General features: G+C 46.3%; 1 protein-coding gene across 4 annotated transcripts; it reads left to right on the top strand.

Annotated features, from left to right (window-relative positions):
• The first annotated feature begins 523 nt into the window (after window positions 1–523).
• nipbla (NIPBL cohesin loading factor a) lies at window positions 524–25,495 on the top strand. 4 transcript variants are annotated; one of them, XM_056593392.1, is made up of 49 exons: window positions 524–2,086; window positions 2,406–2,475; window positions 3,752–3,903; window positions 4,033–4,198; window positions 5,052–5,152; window positions 5,254–5,371; window positions 5,501–5,664; window positions 5,914–6,062; window positions 6,247–6,334; window positions 6,526–6,747; window positions 7,298–7,537; window positions 7,711–8,543; window positions 9,067–9,289; window positions 9,578–9,760; window positions 9,866–10,063; window positions 10,362–10,523; window positions 10,665–10,765; window positions 10,931–11,017; window positions 11,399–11,630; window positions 11,844–11,995; window positions 12,084–12,164; window positions 12,282–12,382; window positions 12,558–12,687; window positions 12,788–12,870; window positions 13,332–13,464; window positions 13,804–13,947; window positions 14,710–14,796; window positions 15,009–15,229; window positions 15,409–15,511; window positions 15,622–15,720; window positions 16,008–16,154; window positions 16,819–16,953; window positions 17,160–17,258; window positions 18,389–18,442; window positions 18,555–18,663; window positions 18,772–18,923; window positions 19,090–19,230; window positions 19,347–19,440; window positions 19,533–19,687; window positions 19,836–19,926; window positions 20,394–20,567; window positions 20,943–21,133; window positions 21,393–21,500; window positions 21,618–21,818; window positions 22,028–22,174; window positions 22,288–22,673; window positions 22,761–22,935; window positions 23,158–23,355; window positions 24,537–25,495. In XM_056593392.1, exons 3-49 carry the CDS (start codon window positions 3,840–3,842, stop codon window positions 24,897–24,899), a joined length of 7,785 nt encoding a protein of 2,594 aa, XP_056449367.1. In that variant the 5' UTR covers window positions 524–2,086; window positions 2,406–2,475; window positions 3,752–3,839; the 3' UTR covers window positions 24,900–25,495. The 4 variants fall into 4 exon arrangements, with proteins under 4 accessions (XP_056449367.1, XP_056449366.1, XP_056449368.1 ...); XM_056593391.1 differs by having other exon boundaries at window positions 524–916; XM_056593393.1 differs by having other exon boundaries at window positions 524–916; window positions 5,257–5,371.
• The last annotated feature ends 22 nt before the right edge of the window (window positions 25,496–25,517 follow it).

The following is a 25,517-nucleotide window of genomic DNA, read 5'->3' on the forward strand; positions in this document are numbered from 1 at the left end:
ACAAAACCGTGTATGTGTAACATGTATGTACTTCCTTGCACCTTCCACCCTTGTTTAAAGATAAATATAGAACTGTGAAAATATAGAAAATGAATAATGAACTGGCAGAAACAGATACAATACATCTTTAGGGGCATTGACTCCTTAACAAACCCAAATGTTTTGACAATTTTGAAAACCACTAACGGTGAATGAAATCAGTGGCAGCAGGCCTAGTTTCTCAGTAAATAAAAGTAGTTTATCTTAAAATAAAAGAACATGCAAATCAAAGATCTCCACTTAATAACACATAAAATGCTATTCCAACGTAAATGCTGTTTGTTCATGGGTTCCAACTACTTGGTTTGTTGTCTTTGAATTTATTGACCAAAAGCACCACACGCCATGATTATCATCAAGTCCGTCAAAAGCATCCTCTTATGGGGAAATATTTGCAGAAACTTGTTCAACGCTACCCTCTAGCGGTTGTTACGCGACACATCACATGGCATTTCGTTTGGCGCCGATGGAGGGAGTCACTCCTGAGATCTTTGGTCAGTCCGACGACAGAACTTCCGGTCGGCATTTTGTTCTACGAGAGGAGAGACTCTCGATCATCGCAACAATCGTCAAATTTCTCATTTATTGTCGAAATTAGCTCCATTCTGTATTGATGTCGGCACAGACCGACTTAAAGACCGAAGAACGAATGTTTTCCCATACATTAAAGTTTAAACATTCCCCGCTGGTTGACGAATGAAGAACGAATCGGTCCGACCCGGATTATTGTTGATAGCTAGCGGGCTAGCTGAGCAGCTAGCTGGCGAGCCAGTCGAGAGGAGCTGCGAGAGAGAAGAAAGGGGGAGCTAGAGACACGGACACGGACACAAACCAAGCTAAAACATTATTCCCCTCCCTTTCAACGCAACATCCGAAGGTAAACATATACGGCTACCCACTTTGATGGAGTAAACTTCCAAATTTCGTTTTTTTTTTAATCAATCCTAAACAAATGTTTCGATGCATACTTGCTTTGGCGTCGTATTCGTTTCCTGAGATGTAACAGAGCAAAAACACACCTAGCTAGCTGCTCGGCTACTTCGTTAGCTTCCGTTGGCTACTTCGTTAGCTTCCACGGCACGGCCTCAACTGGATGTCATCTGTCGAGCCCGGGGATTGGGCCGTTGCCACTGGATGTCATGTGTCGAGCCCGGGGATTGGGCCGTTGCCACTGGATGTCATGTGTCGAGCCCGGCGATTGGGCCGTTGCTACTGAATTACAATCTATGGTCGTTACCCCCATCTCATCGGCAGACACCGTAGCTGTTAGCCTTTTTTTTATCGATTTCACGTACGCTGAGCTAGTGTAAATCACCCTGGTTTATTGTGCAAATTCTCCATTTTACTTGCAGGTAGTCTGCATTGGTGGAATATTGTTATTAACTAAGATCAATTGCAGTCTAGTTAGCGTGTCTAGTTAGCAATTAAACCTCGACTATTGTTGTTGGAAAAACGTTAGTCTGTTAGCTTCGTTAGTGAGTTTAGCTGAAAACATTAGCTCCCGTATTAGCTGGGGAGCTAGTCAGGCAGTTTGCTCCGTAGTAGTTGATGGGTTAAGTTGAAAAATAAGGATTCGAATTTTCGATTGCTGTGTTGCTGTTTGTGAATGGTCCATCTAACAGCAGATATGTTCGCTATCGCTATTTGGAATTGACTCTCGGATGGTAGGGGGTGCCATTCTGGAATGCTGTTAACTTGCGTTAGTTGTGAATGGTGTTGGGGTGTTTTGACCTGCTGCTGGCTGAACACGGCCAGGTTTTGATATGCAATGCTACTGCAATCAGTGTAACGCCTTACCGGTAGCAATACAACTCGTCAACGGTATTGCATCTTACAGCAACAACAACACGTCCCGTTTGGTTTCTTCCTGCGGGGACGTTGGCCCCAATGCTAACTGAATACGGTAACTGTTAGCCACTGGAGGATGCAGCCCCCCCATTACGGCCGCCACCATCACGGTGCATCTGTTCTTTTGTGCTGCCTCCTGCCTGTCAGTCTCACAGCTGTCAGCCAAGTCCCTGCATAGAAGAGAGGGAACGGAGACAGAGTACGACTGGTGTTTATATTATTGTTTACATTACTCATCCATGGACTTCCTTTGCATACATGTAGTAAACGGTTACTGAATTGGTGTCGGCTATTGGCCGCAACTGTTTGATGCATTTGCAATACTTATGGACCAATCTATTAAATAGATGGGATACATCTATACAATTGTGTTTCTATACATCTATATATATGTGCATGTGTGACAGTGTCCATTATACAATGTTGTTTTGGAATGAGGAGTTCAGAGATGGTGCTTCAGAAAGAGTTTCACCGTGTTGTAAGGGGATATACAAATGTCCTTATTTTTTTTCCAACAGAAATAAGGAAAGGACTTTTCTCTGAAATGTCAGTGGGTCCAAAGGAGACTGAACACAGTTCTTCAAAAAGGTATACATTTTTGGTTCAGAAGCTAATGTTCAGTTAGCCATTTACATTTGGTACAGGTTCACTGGAGCGCATAATACGTAAACAATTGTTTGTTTTCTTATAGGATCTCTCAAATGTCATCCTTTTGTGCAAAATGAAGTCACTACTGCTCCTATTATATTGGTAGAAATTGAGATCCCTCTCATGAGATAAGACCGATACAGAATCTCACTTTTGTGCAAGCTTTCTGTAACCTCTTCCTAATAATTTCTGACGAGGGGTCATGGGCTTGTAAGAAGAAGTGGCAATAATATAAATGACATTGCGAATGCAATAGGATATTAGCTCATTTCAATGCTAATTTGACAGCAGTAGCCTATTTAGGGAGACATTTATTAAATGTAAAGATGATTTGCCACCACTTGATATAGGCGGTAAAGTAGGGGGCCACTACCTACTAGGCCAACTAATTGCAGACATGAAGAACACATGTTCTGTATAAAAATGAAAAGGTACTAACCGTTTTCCGTTAGAAGAATCTGTAGTTATGACTATTCTGGTCCTCCATGTTAAAGGAGCACTGTTTATAAATCTCCAGGGCTGTGCCCTTTTCCCACGAGCGGTGTCTGTTTTTAAACGGAGATGGTCTGGGATACTCAGTGGAGAGGGAGAGATGAAGGGGCTGGTGCTCTTCATTATTTTTCCTTTAGTTTACATATCATTTTACCTCATCCAGTAGCCCAGATCTCTTTCGAGATCAGCTTAGGACAAGGCAAAAGTCAAACATTTCTATTATACCAACCTACATAGTGGGCATTTAACGGGGGACAGAAAAACTGTCTACGTCTTGAAATAGAGATTAAATGAATATGGAATATTTGCATTGTTAAGTTTATTGCCATAACTTGTTCATGTCAACTTGGCAGTAGTTTATCAATCAAATTGGATTTTCATATTCTAGAAAATAGAAGTTTAGCTAATATTCATTCAGGCTAATAACAATGTATTGTCTGTTTATCAATACTAGTGCAAAACAATGGCAATGATGGCTGCCAAGGAAGAAGAAAAAACGTAAAAATGGACACAAATCAAATAACTTGTATGTATCAGAATGTGGATTGATGTCTGATTTTACAACCATATACATAAACAACAGGATAGTGTTTGTATATTGGTTCCATCTGTTCCCGTGTCTCCACACTGTCACCTTCACGGGGATTCCTTCCCCCCTGGTGCTTCGGTCGCCTGCCGTACTCTGCTCAGCCTCATGCTGACCCATGCTTTCCTCTTTTGCCAGGTGTTAGGAGATGTGAGGACGGGTGTGTCGCCCATTGACCCCCCTGAACTACCTGTGTATCGGCACACTCCCCACCCCCACCTTCAGCATGAATGGGGATATGCCTCATGTTCCCATCACCACTCTCGCTGGGATCGCTAGCCTCACAGACTGTAAGTTCAGTCCCCCCCCCCTCCCAAGTATCATCTTTTCACTTTGTATACAGAGTTGTACATGTCAAACTTTGCCGACGTCCACCTGAATCCCCTTTGATCATCCGCCCCCTTTCTCTTCATGTCCAGTGTTGAACCAGCTGCCCCTGCCCTCGCCACTCCCAGCTACCACCACTAAGAGCCTGCTCTACAATGGGAGGATTGCAGAGGACGTCACCTGTCTGCTAGCATGTCGCGATGAGAACCTAGTGTCCCAGCTAGCCCATGGCCTTAACCAGGTTTCCACAGAACACATGTGAGTTCAATCATGATGCATTATCAGGTTTAGCGCTTAATCCACCTCAATGTCAGTGTTACCTTTGTCCCATCGGTATTACCGGATCTATCACTTTAAACGGCATGCTAGTTAAGAAAAGAAAGGGGATGTATGAAAGCAGGAATTGTCGATTTTGTTTTTGAAAAACTAAATCGTAGGATTATGGTGCACACAAAAGTTTATCCCAGCCCAAGTCAAAATCCTGTTTTATGGCGTGAGTGTTTCTTTGTAGTTGTTTTTGTTTGTGTTGTATTTGGTTGCGTAGAGCTATAAAACATGGGTTGTAGGCGGCTCACTTTCTGGGAACCTCTCCAAGCCCATCCGGTTTGTTGTGGGTCCAGGGCGGCCTACTCGTGGCTGATTCACTAGTGAAGTACATTAAGCTGCAGGCGATGCTGCTAAAGGATGTTGTAATGTTATTTTATGTTACTGATGCACATTTTATTATTTTTATTTTCTAAATATTTTTAATACAAATGTAAAACTAAACTTAGCATTTTTCATAAAGGCTTTTGATATTTTAAAGCTAGGGTAGGCAATTTATTTGTAAATAACATTGGTCATATTGTCAAAATTCTCACTATATCCTGACAGTATCCTTACATCAAGTACACTGAATAAAAATATATGGTAAATGTGGCTGTCGCCGACCTGTAATACACCCATTCAATAGTGAAATAGTACCCAAATGAAATGATTGCATGGGCTACCCGTCTGCCACCTTCCTGCCAAACTGCCTGCATGTCCTCTGGTCATGCTCATTGTGCATCACCAGTCTTCCACCAGGCCCTAATAGGCTGCTGTTCTAAAATTGCCTTTTTCTTATTCTCAGAGAGCTAAAGGACAACCTGGGCAGCGATGAGCCGGAAGGAGATGCCCCGCTGCTGCTGCAGACCATGCTGGCCAGGAACCCCGGCATCTTCAGGGAGAAAAGTATGGAGGGATACACACACTCACGCATGCTCTCCCCCCCCCCCCCCCCCTTTCTCTTAATGCAACAGGTTGAAAATTTGCGTTGTTTTTCTTTCCCCAAGCAGACGTCATGCAGCAGCAGCAAATGGTACCGCAGTACAAACTCCCCCAGAATTCCATGCATAGTCCAGCACAGTCGGGAAACTTTCAGCAGGCTGCCATTTCTCCCAACCCATCAAGGTGAGTCAAGATTAAATAACATGGTTTTGAATCACATATTTAATTACTTCTTCTGCATAATCCAATTATTTTTTCATGTTAACTCACCAAAAACTGTTCAATTAACTTATTTCTTCCCTTGGTTTGCAGCCGCTTCGTGTCGCCCCAGACTGGTTCCAGTAGCAGGTACATGGGTCAGAACAGCCCCGTGCCCAGCCCCTACACTCCTCAGAGCCCTGCACCTGGCTACATGCAGCAGTACCCTCACCCTCAACAGCCCCCAAGCTACAGCCAGCACCAACAGATACAGCAAGGTGAGGCCAATATACACTGTTATGCCATATCAGGATGGTCTAAATATAGGATTTCTGATTTAAATGTCATGCATATATTACATCAAAAAGAAAATGTACAATATACGTTTTTCAATATATATTTGGTTAAGGGCTTGAAGGCTTTAATCTCAGTCTTTAAGCTCATTAACTCCTGACAGAGAGAACAACTCTGTGCTGTCTGGCACCGGCATTCTTTTTTAACCAACGTTTAATTATTTTCTGTGACAGTATCTGTGGCTAGCCCCATGGTTTCTGGGGGCATAAGGAACCTGCATGAGGGAAAAGTATCTGGTCAGATGGCAAACGCTACCAACCACCACCCCGACCGGCATGGCACTGACGACTACCTGAACATTGTGCACCGACTCGGGAATGAGGTAAATAAATGCTTAATTAAATCATTAAATATCAAGTGCCAAATTTGTAAATGGAAAAATTGCAATGTGTTTTAATTCAAAATTTGTTTATCGTAAAGAACGTACTAAAATCAGCGGTGCTTGGCGAAGGAACTATGCAATCCATTTGCTTACCTCTTGTGTGATCTTGTTGGTTTGTGTCCAGGAGGGGGACGCATCCATGAGAAACGCCTTCCCGCTGAGGTCTCCCCAATCTGGCTGCTCTCCAGCGGGAAGTGAAGGGACACCGAAACGTAAGAAAACTTAAGCTAGGGCGCACACACACAACTCCTCAATTTTTGTTTTTTATGTGGGTTCTCAAGGTTATCGCTACTTTTTGCATGCTGATTTCTGTCATCTGATTTCACTGCATGTCATATCGCCATTCTAAATTTCCCTTTCACATTTGTGAAACAAATGGTCTGTCCTCTTCACTGCTTCTCAGCGGGTTCCCGGCCTCCCCTGATCTTGCAGTCACCCCCTCCTTACGCAGTTTCTCCGAGGGAGGGCGGGCCAGACCAGAAGCAACAGGCGCAACAGAGGAAAAAGGGCCCTGCTGTCAAAGAGGAGAAGGATATGTATGACATAGTCAGTTCTCCGAACAAGGACTCCACTAAGCTCACGCTCAAACTGTCCAGGGTCAAGTCCAACGAGTCGGACCCCCCAAGTAAGTGATCGCTATGATGTATATTTTCTGGCATCCGTTTAATGATTTGATTCCACCTGTGATTATTTCCGGCTTTTCCTGGGGTTCCACTATTATCAAAATTGTTCATAGTTTGTAGTATCCTTTCCTGACTAATTTCAGTCTTGTAGATTCACAAGTTCTAAAAGTGCTTTGTATGATGTGATGGAACTGGTCATTTTTGCACCAGTGTATAGGCAAAGTCAAAAGTTTAGCCAAAATCGAACTGCCAACCAGCTGTTGGAAAACTTTAGCTCACTCTTCCTGTAGAGAAACAAATCCAAGGAATCTTGCTCTTGCTTGCTTGACTTTTCTTTCATTAATTTATTTTCAGGTTGCTTGACTAATAAAAAAGTAACTTCCACAAATCCTCTTATGAAATCACTAGTGACCCAAAGATGTCAGTGTGCCACAATTTCCTGCTTGAAAAAATGTGTAGTTCTTCCTAGTTGTCCTTTGGCCCTCTAGTGGTCAGAACAGAATGAATACTGCTTTATGCCACAATAAACAAAATTGCATTTTTTTCATTAAGGTGACGCTATGCCAGGCATGGACCAGAATTCTGAAAACATGGATACTGAGCTGGGCTTCCAGCAGGTGCCTGTGCTTCAACAAAACCTAGGGGCACGCCAACAGCAGACGGGAGGCTCCAGCGGCCTTCAGCCGCCTTCTTCCCCTTATGACGAGGCAGAATTGGATGCTTTGGCTGAGATCGAGAGGATAGAGAGGGAGGCTGCCAGCGAGAAATGTTCAAAGGAGGTGCAAGACAAAGGTGAGTAATACATAACACTGATGTTTCCTGATCCAAATTCAATGCATCTCGGCGTCTCGTCGTTCATTCTGGAAATCACCCATTATTTTGTTAGTAATTTCTTCAGATGCCAGTGTCAAAATGTAGGGGCTTTCCTCAGCTTTGAATTCACTCTTTGTTCTCTCTCTCTCCAGACAAGCCGTTGAAGAAGAGAAAGCAGGACTCTTTCCCCCTGGTGCCTGGTGCAGGGGGGCCTGGGGGGCCCACAGGAGCCCCAGGCAGTGGCTCGGCAGGAGGCGGCAACGCTGGCAAACTGACCCCACAAGAAGCTACTGCTGCTGGGAACGGAGCAAGCCGCCCTCCCCTTATGGTGAGCATCGACCTCCAGCAGGCAGGCAGAGCAGACGGCCAACTAGACCCGTGTCTCGCTGCACCTATTCCGGCCCTCGAGGCCCAACGTTGGCCCGAGGAGCCAGCTAGCGGCCCGGCCGCGGCGGAAGGCTCCGACACGGTCTTGCGGTTGAAGCCGGACGGGAGACCCGAGGTGATCAAGAACCGGGTGGACAAGCACGAAGGCAGGAGAGAGGGCAGGGAGTCGTCGAAGCACCGCCACGACGGAAAGCCCAACTCGGAGCGACGCAGCGAGTCGACAAAGTCATCGAACCGCGGGGAACATGGCCGGGACAGAGAGCGCGACAGGGACCGAGAGTCGGAGCGGGACAGAAGGCATCGACCCGAGGCCGGTGGAGAGGCCCGCGACAGGCGGTCACCTGAGGCACGCCACCGTGCTGACCGTGCGGATCGCGGTGACCGCGGTGAACGCCCCGACCGTAGCGATCGCCCCGAACGAAGCGACCGCGGAGATAGATCCGGGTTCAGGTCCAGTTCCGCCGGAGAGCCTGGTCGGAGCAGCGGCCGTCAAGAAGGGTCCAAATCTTCTTCCTCTAGTTCCAAGATTCCAGACTCCTTCCCTGTTCACCTGCTGGGAGGGCAGAGTGGCTCGCTGAAGAACTTCCAGATCCCTAAGGTGATCTGAGCCAAATCCAAAACCGAATATCGACCATTAAACTGCCTGCAATTTTACAAACACGATCACACCACTGTTCGCTCTCTTCCGTTTTCATTTTTATGTCATCATCATCTCTAAGCCTTTTGGTTATCCCTGGGATATTATTTAAGAAACGGTTTACTTTCTTCATTTGGTAAATGTATTTTGGCCGACTCATGATGAGCATCATCTTTAAATTATAATTATTGTTCATTGTTTTGCTTTTTTGGTACTGGGTTTCATGGTATTTGGGTTGAATATTTTTAGATAATTAGTCCTCACTATAACCACAATTCGTTGGACACTAACCCCATTATTTTGGTTGGATTTGAGACAGTTAATCGCATACTGCTTTAGAATTTATTTGCTCATCGGTTCAGTTTTTTGGAAATTTGCCTTTTAATTTGCCCTGCCTGAATAATACTAAGAACCTTACGAGCCATACGAGCCCCTAAGTTATATCTCCAACCGTGTTTTTTGATCTTACACCACCCCCTTTCAGGTGAAACGCGACAAAGACGGCAACGTGTCGACGCCTGCGGTAGAACCGCACGGCTGGACGCAGCCCAAGGTGAAGCTCGAGAGACTGGGCCTGGTGGAGGACTTTGCAAAGAGGCCAAAGCCTGTAGTGGTGCTGAAGAAGCTCTCCATCGACCAGGTCCAGAGGATCATCCGACACAGCAAGTCTGGAAAGAACAGGCACTCTTCAAGCAAGTCTGGGAAAAGTGAGTGTGACGCCGTTTATTTCTTTACTTGCCGTCTCAACCTTCCATTTAGTCTTTTACTTTTATTTAATTTGCTTTATTTTACAGATTACTTTTAATACTTTTTTATTTTTACCAATAATATGTAAAAAGATATATATCTTATCTTTTCTTTCCTTCTCTTATTGGCCTGTACTTTCGGCTGTGACTCTCAAATCCTTAAGCGGAGTTGATAAAGTACCAATTGCTTCTGAATGGCTTGACCGTGAGCATGGAGACTCATGAAGTCCTGTTGCTCCGCTGTGTCAGGTGGCAGCATGGACCCCACGGTGCTGAAGGAGCTGCCTCCAGAGCTGCTGGCCGAGATCGAGTCCACCATGCCACTGTGCGAGCGCGTGAAGGTGAACAAGAGGAAGCGAAGCACCGTCAACGAGCGGCCAAAGTACGCCGAGGTGGACTCGGACGACGACAACGCCGACGCCAACGGAGAATGTAAGCACCCGGGGCTCCGTGGACGACCGGCACGCCCGCGCACCAGTTAAACAAACCGTCGATCACACAGTGGGTTTTAACAATGCACTCCGTGGTCCCCCACAGCCGCGAGGAAGCGCCAGAAACGGGACAAAGTGGAACGCGTGGACAAGCCGTGTGAGCAGGAAGAGCGGGAGCGGCGGGGGTCAGGGGAGCACCGGCGGAGCAGCGGGGGCCACCGCGAGGGCAGTGGCCGGCGGGGCTCGGGCAGCCGGTACCGGGACTCTGAGGAGGACGAGTCCCCACCGCCCAGCATCAGTGAAGGTGGGGTCTGCGTCCTGTCCTGCGTCCAGCGCCGGTTTAGTCTCTACCGTTTGGTCGTTAACGGACGCAATTTTACGAGGACCAATCTGGACCTTGAAAGTTAATGATTAGATGAAGGTCGCATTGGAGATAGGTACACTGGATGTGCAGTTAACATGGAGAATATTTAAACCCGCTTCTTTTTTAACTTGACCACTTCTTTGTTGAGCTTTGCATCTTATGCTCTGGCTTATAACAAACAGTTGACGTGACTTGAATTGGATGAAAATGATTCACTGTGTTAATCTGTGATCTTCAGTTGCGCGAAAGATGAAGATGAAGGAGAAACAGAAGAAGAGGAAAGCATACGAGCCTAAGCTGACCCACGAGGAGCTGATGGACTCGTCGACGTTCAAGAGATTCCTGAACAGCATCGACAACATCATGGAGAACTTGGAGGACGCAGACTTCACGAATATAGGTAAAGATGGCTACGTGCTTTGGGTCTTTTTGATCCGTAGTCTCTTCTCTCAAGATTTTCTTTTATTTACTGTAATTAAAGGATCTACATCCTGTGGGATAAATCTAAAAAGCTGTGCTTTTTTCTATGTCATTTGGGCAGATGATGATGAGATTCCGCAGGAGATGTTGCTGGGTAAACACCAGCTGAACGAGTTGGGCAGTGAGTCAGCAAAGATCAAGGCTATGGGCATCTCCAGCAGGGTACTCCTCCACTCAATATCCACAAAATCAATACTCATAAACCAGTTAATTTTTTTCCTTCATTTTGGGCGAAGCAAGCCAGAGCTTTGTTCTAATGGCCGGTAAATATACACCATAACTGCCAACCGTGAGACTAAATGCGTTGTCTGTCTTTTGTTTATCCAGATCCCTTCTGATAAACTGGTGAAGCTGCTTAACATCCTAGAGAAAAACATTCAGGATGGCTCCAGGCTCACCACACTGATGAACCATGTAAGCTTCATCTCCTGTTCCAAATTTTGAAAACTATTTTATTAGATGTTAATTTAAAAAAAATAATTAAACATATATGTATACATTTTTTTATAAAGGCAAAATCTATGTGAATGTTTTTACAAGGAATCAATACAAATGCGTTTTGAATTGCTAGAATGTTATAGGGTAATAGATTATGTAAACTAACGGTTTAACCATTCCTCACGGTAGGCGGTCGAAATGAACCATGTTCTCATAGTAAACTGAAAACAAACCGTGTGTGACCAGAGGGGGCGCTGTCCCCCGTGTATTTGACTCGAAAAATGGTTACCGTTGCTCTCTGGGACAGACCTCTGCCAAAGGCTGTGAGACGGTAATTATGCGAGGGGTGCATTGCAGGACCACGACGGCGAGGACGAGGAGAGGCTGTGGCGAGACCTCATCATGGAGAGAGTCACCAAGTCGGCAGACGCCTGCCTCACCGCCCTGCACATCATGACCTCCGTGCACATGCCCAAGGCGGTATACATCGAGGACGTCATCGAGCGCGTGCTCCAGTACACCAAGTTCCACCTGCAGAACACTCTCTATCCTCAGTACGACCCCGTCTATAGGGTTGACCCCCATGGAGGTAAGACGCACCTCCTCTCTGTCCTTTTAAGAGTACTGGATTGGATGCATACAAAACTGGTTTGAATGTTTCGGAGGAACATGTGTTAAATTAAGATTGACTCATACGACTTGGCAACCAGAACTATAAAGCCATTTCTTTCCATTTTGAGATTAATTCGGGGGACAAACTAAAGTAATCATTGAATGTCATCAAATTGTTGTCCTATTACAGGAGGGTTGTTGAGCTCGAGGGCCAAACGGGCTAAATGCTCCACACACAAGCAGCGAGTGATCATCATGCTGTACAACAAGGTCTGTGACATTGTGACAAACCTATCGGAGCTGCTGGAGATCCAGCTCCTTACAGACACCACTATCCTCCAGGTGAGAATCCGACCACTCACCCGCCTCATTACATAGGTCTAATGCGTAATTAATAATGTTCACGTGCCATATGCACTCACTTTTTCAGGTTTCTTCCATGGGGATCACTCCATTCTTTGTGGAGAACGTGAGCGAGCTGCAACTGTGCGCCATCAAGCTAGTCACGGCGGTAAGTAGCGGTCTCCTCATTGACTCTTGTGAATCTTAAAGGCCGGCCCCCCTCCCAAGGGGACGTTCATCTCCCTTCGCCTGGATCTGGTATTCATCCCCTGCTCGTTGTCTGCAGGTGTTCTCGCGCTACGAGAAGCATCGGCAGCTGATCCTGGAAGAAATCTTCACCTCTTTGGCCCGGCTGCCTACAAGCAAACGATCCCTGAGGAATTTCCGGTAGGGAGTTTGGAGTTAAAATAACCAGTTTTCTTAGAAGAAAAGTATGTAACCTTTAAAAAGTATGCCACCTTTAAGACAAATCTCTCTCTTTCTCTCCCTTGCTCTTTTTCTCCACAGTACATTCCTGCATACTTTTAAACCATCGTGTGTGTGTGTGTGCTTCTCTCTCCAGACTGAACAGCTCGGACAAGGACGGAGAGCCTCTCTTCATCCAGATGGTGACCGCCTTGGTGCTGCAGCTGATCCAGTGTGTCGTCCACCTGCCCAACGATAAGGACGCCCTGGACGAGTACGACAGCAAGGTAGGAACTCAGGCCGTCTGCCGACTCACTGAATAGAAGCTATTGACGCAAGCGGCCCGTTTTGAAGGGGGTTCATAACATGGCTGTTTTTGGTGTGCAGATGGACCAGGATCTGCTGATTACCAACTCCTATGAGTGCGCCATGAGGACAGCACAGAACTTCCTGTCGGTCTTCCTTAAAAAGTAAGACGCACACAAGCCCAAGGCGAGAACTCCAGACAATGTTATTTGTATAGCCTAGTCACAGTTACAGTCTGAAAGGGTGTCACGCCCTCTAGGTATATAAACCCTCTAAGGGAAGACAAGGATCTACTCCCTTGCCAAAGGCTATAACATTGGTTATTTTGAACCGTTTGTTTTTTAAGTGACGGACAGAAATATCTCTGTTCAAGACAGTTATTCTAATTACTCAATGTCACTTCAAAAGGTGCACAAAGGGGTTGTTGCGCTACTGCTTTTGACGTGCAACCGCCGGTGCCTTAACATTTTTGCTCGGTCATTGCTTTTATTGACGATTAACGAGGTCCACTTAATATTTGCTAATGCATGTCTTCTTCAAACTCTTGATGTGTAGTGCCTACCTCTTTGACATTTGCCCACTCCGTCACTGATCTCAAACCGTGTTGCGTCCCCACTCTCCCCAGGTGTGGCAGTAAGCAGGGTGAAGAGGACTACCGGCCCTTGTTTGAGAACTTTGTCCAGGACCTGCTGTCTACGGTCAACAAGCCGGAGTGGCCCGCTGCGGAGCTGCTGCTCAGCCTGCTTGGCAGGCTCCTGGTGCGTCTGGCAGCCCCAGAGCTTCCACTTTATTACTGGACATGGAGCCCTGATGGGCTGTTCCAACTTAGCACTCTGTCCAACTGTGGATGTCCAATTGGTCTTGATGGAGTCCCGAATTTTTTTTCTTTGCTGTGATTCATTGAAGGCACACACAGTTGTATTTTGTAAAAGGTTAATTCAAAGTAAGAAGAAAACAATAAATCCAACCTCCCTGGGAGTCTTTGCCAACGTGCTTAATTAGAAGCTGGGGCACATTCCGTGAGGTACGCAGCCTTTGGGTGCAGTAATGGAGTGACTCCAGGTGTTGATGTGTGACTCTGCTCTCTCTGGTTTCAGGTGCACCAGTTCAGTAACAAGCAGACTGAGATGGCTCTGAGGGTGGCCTCTCTGGACTACCTGGGGACCGTGGCTGCTCGCCTCAGGAAGGATGCCGTCACCAGCAAAATGGACCAGAAGTCAATCAACCGCATCTTGCAAGAGGTAGAGATAGGGCTTTCCTAAATGAGATGGAGTAAGGGGTTGGAAACATTTAGTACCCCTGTGAAATATGTTTTTGGATTTTAATCAGTTGGCTTCAAAGCGAATCTGGTCAAGAATGGATTAATGCAGACATATCTTTTGTGTGTGTGTGTGTGTGTGTGTGTCTAGATAAAATAAATAAATATATTCAGAATTACTTTTATTACATTCTTATTATACAAGTACACAAGTAAAATAATTATGCTTGGTACCTCAACAGACACATAGCATCAACAAAATAATATAAAGTTAATTGATGTTTAAAAAAAGTGGGGGAAAAAAAGTAACGGAAATGTAAAGTGGTAGTGGTACCACCCATGGTTGATTTGTAATGTAAAAAAAGTTGTGCAATTGCAGTAAATATGTATTTAAATAGTCTCTTGTATCGTACATGGGGTTGGTTTGTGGGTAGTAGATTCCTCCAGGAGCCTGACTGCTTGGGGTGGGGGGGGGGGGGGGAGATGGATATCAAGATGTAGACATCCATATATATATATATATAGATAGATATATATAGATATATATTATTTGAACTGCTTGTTTATCATTCTTTTCAACAGAACTTTTAGTTTTAATAAAGTTTCTCTATTTCTCTGTTGCAGTTTAACTCCATTTCGTATCCTTTTTCATATCTTACCGAGTGCTTGAGCTGAAGCTGCCAATCTGCTGCTCCTCTCCAACAGCTAATGGAATCTCTCTCTCTCCTTCCCTCTGTGTCTCCAGGCGCCAGGTAATGATGAGACCCAGCAGCTGCAGAAGGCATTACTGGACTACTTGGAGGAAAATGCAGAAACCGACGCGTCCTTGGTTGTAAGTGTGGTACCTTACAATACTATGGCAGTGCTTAATGACGTGTAACATTGCCTTAAAAATTCAGTTTCACAATATCTCTGGCCCCCAGAGGCACCTTGCATGTTTTGAATGCAGAGGTGCTTGAAGTAGCCAATATTATTTGAAGTGAACATCTTACAAATCCACTACAAGCTCCTCAAAACCGCCCCCTTTTTTCCTTCACTACCCAGTTTGCCCGAAAGTTCTACATCGCGCAGTGGTTCCGGGACACCACCACGGAGGCGGAGAAGTCCATGCGGAACCAGAACCCCAAGGACGAGGACTCGTCCGACGACAAGCACCACGCCAAGGAGGTCGAGACCACCGGCGAGATCATGCAGCGCGCCGAAAAGCGCAAGAAGTTCCTCCGCAACATCATCAAGACTTCGCCGGCGCAGTTCGCCACACTCAAGTACGGACCAAAGGGCAATCGTTGTAACGTGACCACATGCTGTATCGTTCATCTGTCTCAACACATTAGCGTCTGGTGGGGTAATAGGGGTCTCCCCATATGTGATGTGGTTTCATCTTCTTCCCTGTGCCGTTCGTAACTTGTTTCCCCCCCTGTTGATGCCACCTTGTTTTCCACAGAATGAACTCTGACACTGTGGACTATGAGGACTCCTGTCTGATTGTGCGTTATTTGGCCTCTATGAGGCCGTTTTCCCAGAGCTTTGATATTTATTTAACACAGGTAAGGACCCACACTTAACGCCCCAAGACCTTCAACACCGTCACATTGTCATAAATCCTTTGAGTGACTTCGCCCTGTTGACACGGGTGCCTGTTGTTCCTGTGCTTTAGATCTTGCGAGTCCTCGGGGAGAGTGCCATCGCTGTAAGGACTAAAGCCATGAAGTGTCTCTCTGAGGTGGTGGCCGTGGATCCCAGTATACTGGCCCGGGTACGTGCCAGACGATCATCTGGTCTCCTCTGTCACTCACACTAGGCTTCTGTGCTGTACAATGTGCTGTGTTATTCCTAGAATGATCCTTTCTTATCTTATTCTTGCCTTGTCGGCAGTGGCTCTGGCGGCAAAGGATTTTGTTCGGGTCGCCAGTCTGCTTCTCGGTTAAATTGTATTGAAGTAAACGTGACGATAATTCCCCGAGCCACTCGAGGTACTTGAACACGGGATCCTTGTGTGGCGCAGCCTTGACGGGGTCCCTCTCTCCTCCCCCCCCTCTGCAGTCGGACATGCAGAGAGGCGTCCATGGCCGGCTGATGGACAACTCCACCAGCGTGAGGGAGGCCGCCGTGGAGCTGCTGGGTCGCTTCGTGCTCAGCAGGCCCCAGCTCACTGAGCAGTACTACGACATGCTCATAGAGAGGATACTGGTAATTGGCTCGTGTGCACTCACCGAAACGCAATCCGATGCGCACACACACACAGTGCAAGGAGTAAACATGTCCTCTGAACGACCTTGCAGCGAGGAATTCGGTTAGGGCTAACAAACTGCTATTTTTTTTGCTTTTCGAAATTGTATTGTGAGGGGTAGATTTGTTTTTTTGTGGAACACTTTTTGGAGTGGGGGTTGGAGGGGACAGGTTGGTGTTTTTTAATCTATTTGCTGTGGAATACCTTCACAAGCTGGGAGTCTTCCATTTCTATAGCGCTGGCTATGGAGTGTATACGTTTTAATCTGAAGGGCCACCCGATGCACAGCGCCTCTCCTCTTTGTGCTCGGCAGCCTCCCGAGTGTGAATAGAAATTGTTGTGGCTGTTGTCATGGAAACAGGAGTTCATAAGTTCACTCCCTGCTTGGTAAACTTGCCTTCTACTGCCATCTATTGGTAGACCACAGGCACTGCACTTTGTGCTGCCGCTATGTAAACAAAGAGAGGGTTGTAGTTATAAGACTGGGTTTATTTTTCAGATTTGGTTTTTGAAACGTTGCCAGGTCAAAAATGTTATTTCTTTCATTTTAACTGCCAGTGGAAAAATATATCAGCCTTACAAATATTTCAATTTCAACAGTATTCCTGCATTTCTTTTTTCCAGGACACTGGTATCAGTGTCAGGAAGCGGGTGATCAAGATTCTGAGGGACATTTGTCTGGAGCAGCCCACCTTCAACAAGGTCACTGAGATGTGTGTAAGGATGATCCGCAGGGTGAACGACGAGGAGGGTATCAAGGTAGGAGGCCTCTCTGAACACTTTGGTTTTCACCTGCTGTGAACATGCTGCGCCATGTTTCTTTTAACATCGATAAAGAACACGCCATTTTTTTTCTTCGCAATGTGTGCTCTCTCAACATGCTAATGTAGAAAAAGGCTGTGTTCACAGAGAGCGAATTTCGCTAATGTTATTGCTAACATTGTGGTTATGCAAATGTTTTACAGAAACTGGTAAACGAGACATTCCAGAAGCTGTGGTTTACGCCCACCCCAGCCCACGATAAGGAAGCCATGACCAGGAAAATCCTCAACATTACCGATGTGGTGGGTCCTACCTTCATCTTTCATTCATTTCATTTTATTATATTAACTCAGTCCAGGGTTTCCGATACATAGACCATTGTGTGGCACAGCCACACATTGGTCTATTAACAGCGAGCGGCAACAGCGAGCGCCACAAATTCAATTTTTTTTTATTTTTGGCGATTTTGAAATATAAATATTGTTCCGTTCATTTATCTCCGCATGGCACTTTCTCCCCGTCATTCTCGTTCACACACGCACATAAAGACAAGCACGCATACATGACATCGGTGCACGGGTGCACTACCACTTATCGGATAAACCCGCGGATCATACATGCACACGCACTGACAGCGGATTCGCCCACTCCTCCTCTCAACGCGCCTACAGAGGCAAACCCGAAGCAGCGGGTTAGTAAGGGATAATGTATAAAACGCTAGTCGAAATAAGCCCCGACAGGGGCCTATTACATATCTATTGGCCAAAATGAAAAAATAAAACTCCACATGGTGTGTCTTTTTACAATTTATTTGTTACCAGCGTTCGTAGTGTTGATCAGCAGAGAAATAGTCTTCCAAAGATGTTGACGTCGCTTAGCAACCGAAGCCCTGGGGTTGAAAAGTTACCGGTACTTACGGAGTGATACCGAAGACGTAATTTGAGGCAAAAAATCCATTGTTTTCCTTGACAGCGGTCAATTATACTCATGATTATACTTAGCAACGGTGAATTATCAAATATAATTCACCGCCGGAAGTTGTGAAGGGCCCATGCAAGTGAACAGGAGCGTTCCCTGGCATTGAGAAGACCCGTGTAGTAATTCTGATTAATGTGAAATGCGGTTATAGTTTATATATATATGACTGGGTGTTAGACCCCCAGGCCGTTCTGCCGGCGGTTTTAATTCGTCTGCAGCAGAGGCTGGAGATCTGGAGGTCTCCTGGTGGGCCGGTCCACTTTGAAATGTATTTTGTGTGCGATTGCTCGATTACGCGAATGATCCCGCCCCCACACCCCCACCACCACCACACATTGCTACCTGGTCTGCGGGAAACACTGCAGTCGTATCGTCCGTATTGGTAGTCTGAAGCCTTAATGTGATGTATGTACAGTTTTTCTTACTGTTGTGTGTGTGTGATGTGTTTTATCAGGTGGACGCATGCAAAGACACTGGCTACGACTGGTTTGAGCAACTGCTTCAAAACGTAAGCTTTGACTGTTTTGTTCCACAATCACATGTGGAAAGCACGTGTTGAATTCATCAGGGGCAGAATGCAGAATTATGTAATTTAAACTCAATTTCTGCCCTCGCTTCAGTTGTTCAAAACTGAAGAAGACGCCACTTACAAACCTGCCAAAAAGGCTTGCATTCAGCTCGTGGACAATCTGGTGGAGCACATCCTCAAATACGAGGAGTCCCTTGCAGGTGTGTTCCTTTGTCTGCCAAGAAAGAAGGGAGTGTTGTATTATTATAACATGTCAATGTGTTGTCTAGCATCGTACCAACGCTACGGTGGTTTGCTCTCTGATTCAGGTGCTGTGCATGCCCCTGTTGAGAGCAAGGGGGTGAACTCGACACGGCAGGTGGCTTGCATCACCACCCTCTACCTGTTCAGCAAGATCAGGGCCCAGCTCATGGTCAAGCACGCCATGACCATGCAACCCTACCTGACAACCAAGTGCAACGTAAGCTCCCGCACTCATGAATGTGTCAAGCCCACGGTTGTGGATGTCACCCCCCCGGAGATGTTTCGCTACATGACATGGAGTGACTGCTTGAAACTGCTTCAAGTTTCAAGCCAGAGCTCAGTGGTCTGTATATAATGTAATGCTGACACTTCCCCCTCAACAGACTGCCAATGACTTTATGGTCATTTGTAACGTGGCGAAGATTCTGGAGCTGGTGGTGCCTCTGATGGAGCACCCCAGTGAGACCTTCTTGGTCACCATAGAAGAAGACCTCATGAAGCTCATCATCAAGTATGGCATGACGGTAGGTGGCTCACACTGGCTCACACTGTCGTTTGCTACTCCAGCTGGCATGTGACAATATCCCTTTGTCTGTTTAGGAATATATCTGTGTAATGATCGGCTTATCTCCCCCGTCAGGTGGTGCAACACTGTGTGAGCTGCCTCGGAGCGGTGGTGAACAGAGTCACACACAACTACAAGTATGTCTGGGCTTGCTTCAACAGGTTTTATGGTGAGTTGGCCCCCCTCCCCCAACAGACTAACATTGGACGTAAACCCCGAGGAACGAAAGCGGTATTGAAAGTGCTCGTGTTTCCTCCGCAGGTGCGCTGAACAAGTTGAAGGTCCAGCACCTTGAGGACCCGAACACCACCACGCTGGCCGCCAACAAGCCCTTCCTCCTGCGCTCGCTCTTCACCGTGGGCGCCCTCGGGCGACACTTTGACTTTGACCTGGAGGAGTTCAAGGGCCCCAACAAGGTGAGCACACCTCCATGTCTGCTACGCCTTTCATTCACGTACCCAACACTCCCCGCCTCATCTGGTTTGCTTATCTATCAGCGATGTAGTATTTTAAGGGACCGTAGCGTGACTGTGTTTCCTAATAGCCTGTGGGTTTCGTTTTCAGATTGTGATCAAGGAGAAGGTGCTTGAGCTTCTGCTGTACTTCACCAAGCATGAGGATGAGGAGGTCAAGACCAAAGCCATCATTGGTTTAGGTAGGTCCACTATGATATCTGGACTGTGGATGTTTTTTTTTGTTTTGTTTTGTCTTGTTTTTGTTTTATTTATTTCTTATTGCTTATGTTTATTTATTTATTTATTTATTTTTTCCACAATGTCTTGTTTTTTAAAAAATGTATGATGACTATATGCTCTGTAAGGTGACCTTGGGTGTTTTGAAAGGCGCCTCTAAATTAAATGTATTATTATTATTATTATTATTATCATGTATAAAGGATTTGGACATCTGTGCCCACTATTAATCAAAACAATGTAAACTATTTTACAGAGCACTAGACAGCTTATGTTCTGTATATTTTTCCTTAAATCTGATGCATTATGGTTCCAACCCTCCACAGGGTGTTGTCATATTGTTGGGGCTAGCTCATTTTAATATACAGATGATTTTTATGCTTGCCTACCAATGCTTACGATGCTAAGTTGCTATGCCCTCTATTCCTAGGCTTCCTTGTGATCATGCACCCCAGCCAGATGTTTGTGCCCGACGTGAAGAACCTGTACAATGGCATTTTGGCCGACAGCGCCTCCTCCATCAACCTCAAGATCCAGATCCTGAAGAACTTGCAGACCTACCTTCAGGAAGAGGACTCACGGATGCAGGAGGCTGACCGGGAATGTAAGTAAAGCACCCTCTGGCCGACCCCTACCAGAAGAGCTCTTGCTCACTAGAATCCCATGCCTGGGTTTTATATGGGATGTAAAAATGGTGTCATCTATGAAAGGAACAAGATGAGCCATGGATAGATCCTGTTCAGGTTTCACTCTTGCCAGCCTTGAGCTTCTCTCTGTAGGCCGTGTGACAGGATAGTCAAGCAGTTCGGATGTTTGTCTCCCACGAGAATGGTTCTGTCCACCCCACTGTCCAGTCGGCTTTTAGACATCCATGAGCAATTCTTCTCCTGTTCCTAAATGACAATCTTAAAAAATGCATTGTACGTCACTTTGCTAACAGCATCCATTTAAAAAATCTGGTCTGTTCGTGTTTGTGCAGGGAAGAAGCTGTCGAAGCAGGAGGACCTGAAGGAGATGGGGGACATCTCCTCGGGTATGAGCAGCTCCATCATGCAGCTCTACTTGAAGCAGGTGCTAGAGGCCTTCTTCCACACCCAGTCCAGTGTACGGCACTTCGCACTCAACGTCATCGCTCTTACCCTCAACCAGGGCCTCATTCACCCAGTGCAGGTGAGCAAGTTTGCAGCGTCTCAAAGCCTGACATACAATATGCAACCCGCAGTAGAATAATTGCTTGTGTCAGTATTAAATGTTAGTGAGGTATATCATAATGAGATGCATTTAGAAATGTAAACAAGATACTAAGAAATTTGTTATGGTTTGGAACTTCACACTGAGGACAGCTTGCTTTGTATTTAAACCATAATCCATCATTTAATGCATTGCACAATATTTCCTTTGAGATGTATGATTTTGTTGTTGTTTGCAGTGCGTTCCATACCTCATTGCCATGGGAACAGACCCAGAGCCCAGTATGAGGAACAAAGCAGACCAGCAGCTGGTGGAGATCGATAAAAAGTACACCGGGTTCATCCATGTAAGTCGGGCCTCCCATTGAGTTTTATGCCTCAATCAAACGTGACAAAAAAAACTCAGAAATGTGCTTCTTTTCTGAATGCTCCTGTGAACAAGTGTCATGTGTTGTGGTGCTCAGATGAAGGCGGTGGCGGGGATGAAGATGTCGTACCAGGTGCAGCAGGCCATCGTCTCGTCGCGCCGTGCCCTGATCAGGGGCTGGCGGCAGGACGAGACCAACTCTGCGCTCTGCGCCCATCTCTTCAGCATGGTGCGGAGCAACCGGCAGCACCGCCGCGCCTTCCTCATCTCCCTCCTCAACCTCTTCGACGACAGTGCCGTGAGTCCCCCCCCCCGCGCTCTCGTCTCTAAACACTGGCGTTGCGGATGCCCCGTTTACGTCAAACGCGCCCTACCTTGCTCATCGCTCTCTATTTTTAGTCCAGCATCGCTTTACCTTAACCCTGCAACAACAGCTCGGAAGGAAAGCGTAGTATGTGTAAACTTCTGAGTCTGAACCCGTCACTCTTCCCTTTGCCCCACCTGCAGAAGATGGACGTCAACATGCTTCTCTTCATCGCCGACAACCTGGCCTGTTTCCCCTACCAGAGCCAGGAGGAGCCCCTCTTCATCATGCACCACATAGACATCACTCTGTCCGTGTCCGGAAGCAACCTTCTGCAGACCTTCAAAGAGGTAAGACTCGAGGGCTCTGGAGACCGATGTTCATGCAGCCTGCCTGCAAGTGACCCTGTAAGGAAGAGGGGGAAAAGGGAAGTATTCAGATTGTTTGTATTCCGTGGCCACAGTTTTTGCTGAAGGAGCCTGGGCGGAAGGAGAAGAAGGAGAAGAAGGAGAAGAAGGTGAAGAAGGAGCATAAGGCCGTGTCGGACAGCGAGGAGGAAGAGAAGATGAACTGCGACTCTCCCGGGAGTGACGAGGCCCGGAGCGGCCACAGCGAGGACGACGAGGAGGAGGTGGTACGGCGGCCCAAGAAGTCCAGAAAACCTGTCGCGGAATCCGAGAGCTCGGAGTCGGACCTGGAGGATCTGGACATCGAGGACGCGGAGAAGGTGTTGAGGCGGCTGCCGGAGAATCCCACTGCGCTGATGGACTTTGCCAACGCCGTGCAGGGGATCCTGCTATTGCTGGTGCTCAAACAGCACCTCAAGAACCAATACGGATTTTCTGATAGGTAAGGTTCTTCATGGTTGCCACAGGTTAAATTATTCTGTGAAAAAGGGTATAAATAACCATGCATTACATTTTTTTTATCCAACAGTAAAATTCAGAAGTACTCGCCAACGGAGTCCGCCAAGATTTACGACAAGGCGGTGAACAGAAAAAGTACGGTTCACTTTAACCCGCGACAGACACTCGACTTCATCTCAAACAACATCGCCCACGCCACGCTCACCAATGACATCAAGAAACGGATAGTCAAGCAGTACCTAGACGTAAGTAGAAGGGATTCACCAATGCGTCCGTCCATACGCTGTTTTCTGTAAGGAATAAATCGACTTAAAGGATGACTTTCTTAAACACGTTTGCTGTTTTGAACCCCAAAAACACCACTATGTTTACCGATATAAGATACTGCTAGTCATCATCAAAAGACCCGATATGGTATTTGCTTGGGTACGTTATACGTGTGTGTGTGTGACACCCTTCCTCCTCAGTTCAAGGTACTGATGGAACATCTCGACCCCGACGAGGAGGACGAGGAGGGCGAAGCCTCGGCCAGCGCTAACATCCGAAACAAAGCCATAAACGCCCTTCTGGGAGGCTCCGGCCCCGCAACGGGCGCCAACACACGGAACCAGCCGGGCCCCGAGACCGACGACGACGACAGCGAGGGAGATGAGAGAACCCCTGGGGTACGACGGGAAGACACGCACGCACGCACGCACGCACACATGCACACTTTAGCAAGATGCGTCACCACTGCTTGCTCTCTAATGTATGTCAAATAAACACTGAATGTCGCTTTGGATGAAAGCGTCTGCTAAATGACTACCGTAATTTTCGGACTATAAGCCTAGCTGTTTATATAACAGTGCGGCTAATCTATGGATTTTTACAGCTAACGGCAACTCTGAAAATTAGTATTCAAAGCTTAAATCAGTATTCGGAGCTTCGATGTTTTTTTTCACGTACATGACGTTACCAGAGCGAGGGAGGCAAACTATAAGCGTCAGCGACTCCAAGCTGAGAAGCGAGAGAGGTGGAGTAAGAATAGATATCTTGTTTCCCTTTACTTTATAACACAACATTAGCGGGATCTCGGGAGGAAAAGTAATACTTAAAACCTTAGCTTAGTTGTTTGTTTACGTTCGGTGTACAGCGCCGCGCCAATCAACTGTGACTGGCTTGCTGCAGAGCCTGAGCGTCTTGGGAATACCCAGACAATATAATGGATATAATATGGACACATAAGACAATCAATATTCTGCATTTGTTATGGATTTATTGTACAAATTCCCTGAAAAGATGCACGTTCCAGGATGAATTGTAAAGCTCCCGTAAGGGCTGAGATGGCAGAGGACAGCTGATTTAGAAAGGAACAACAGCTGTTCGCTTTCACAGGGAAAAGCTAAGGAACTTCAACCTGCTTAGGCCTACTAATTAACGTTCAAAAGCTATTAAATCTTCAACAAAATATGCAGATACTGTCAAAATCGGTTCCATGGAGTATATAGGGATTATTAATGTTGTTCTTGATGGTGTTTTTTTCTGGAACGAGTATTCGAAGCCTGAAAAATGGCATTCGGGCCAGCCCTAATGGTAATTAAACATTAAAACACCTGCGGCTTATAGTCCAGTGTGGCTTATACTGTATATGTACACATCATTCAATTTAGCTGCTGCGGCTTATACTCCGGTGCGCCTTATAGTGCGGAAAATACGGTAAATAATGCTAAAGATTCAAGCATACTCATCACAACGATACTACTTGTTTACACTGAAACTGAAAAAAGATTGCCAACAATGCTTATTTTTTTTCTGTTGAAAGTATCCTCTTGGGATCTAAACACTAATGCCGTCGTTTGTCCCTCAGTCTTCTCGAAGGTCCAAGCGGTCAGGTGACTCCTCCGACCCGGGCCGCATGAACGAGCACGTGGACTCCATGGACGTCATCGCCCTGTGCTGCCCCAAATACAAGGACCGGCCGCAGATAGCCAGAGTCATCCAGAAGACCTCCAACGGATACAGTATCCACTGGATGGCCGGCTCCTACTCGGGTCCCTGGGCAGAGGCCAAGAAACGGGACGGTCGCAAACTGGTGCCTTGGGTGGACACTATTAAGGAGTCTGATATCATCTACAAGAAGATTGCCATGACCAGCAACCACAAACTGAGCAACAAGGTAGTGCAGACTTTACGCTCGCTGTACGCTGCGCGAGAGGGAGGCGCAAGCTAATGGCTCCAGTTTTCCTTTTTTTTTGTTTTGTTTTCTTGCCCCCATTTCTACTTTATCTACCGAGACGCCACCACCACCTCCTCCTCCTCCTCCTCCTCTCACCTCGTCCTGCTCCACCTCCACGCTCCTCGCCTCCCGACAACACAGCCAAACTTCACTGGATTCCTCCCCATCCTTCCTTCCTCATTTTTTTTGTAAAAAAAACACAGGAGTGCAAGAATATTTGACACTACATACTTTTACATGCATTATTCTTGCAAAAAACGAAACAAAAAAAACAAAGACTTATAATAGAGAGACTGCTCATGTTCTGTTTTGTGTTCGAGCGCCGAGGATAGGATCCAGGAGGCATTAAATGGAATAATTTGCCCACGTTATCCCTTGAAATGTCTTGCCGAAGAAGAGACCCGAGGGGAGGGAAATGTTTCGTCAACATTGTTGTGGGAGCTCCTTCGCTGTTGTGCAGCAGAATCTAGTCGCTCATTTCTACTCCCACTGTATCATAGTTTAACACGACAAAAAAGTAAAATGTTTATATCTCTGAAGACAAAAAAGCTGTAAAAAAAGAATAAAACCTAAGTGAATGTTGGAAATTAGTCTTTTTGATGTTCTTATTAA

This window comes from Gadus chalcogrammus, chromosome 6, assembly GCF_026213295.1.
Source record: "Gadus chalcogrammus isolate NIFS_2021 chromosome 6, NIFS_Gcha_1.0, whole genome shotgun sequence".
In the NCBI taxonomy this organism is placed as follows: Eukaryota; Metazoa; Chordata; class Actinopteri; order Gadiformes; family Gadidae; genus Gadus; species Gadus chalcogrammus.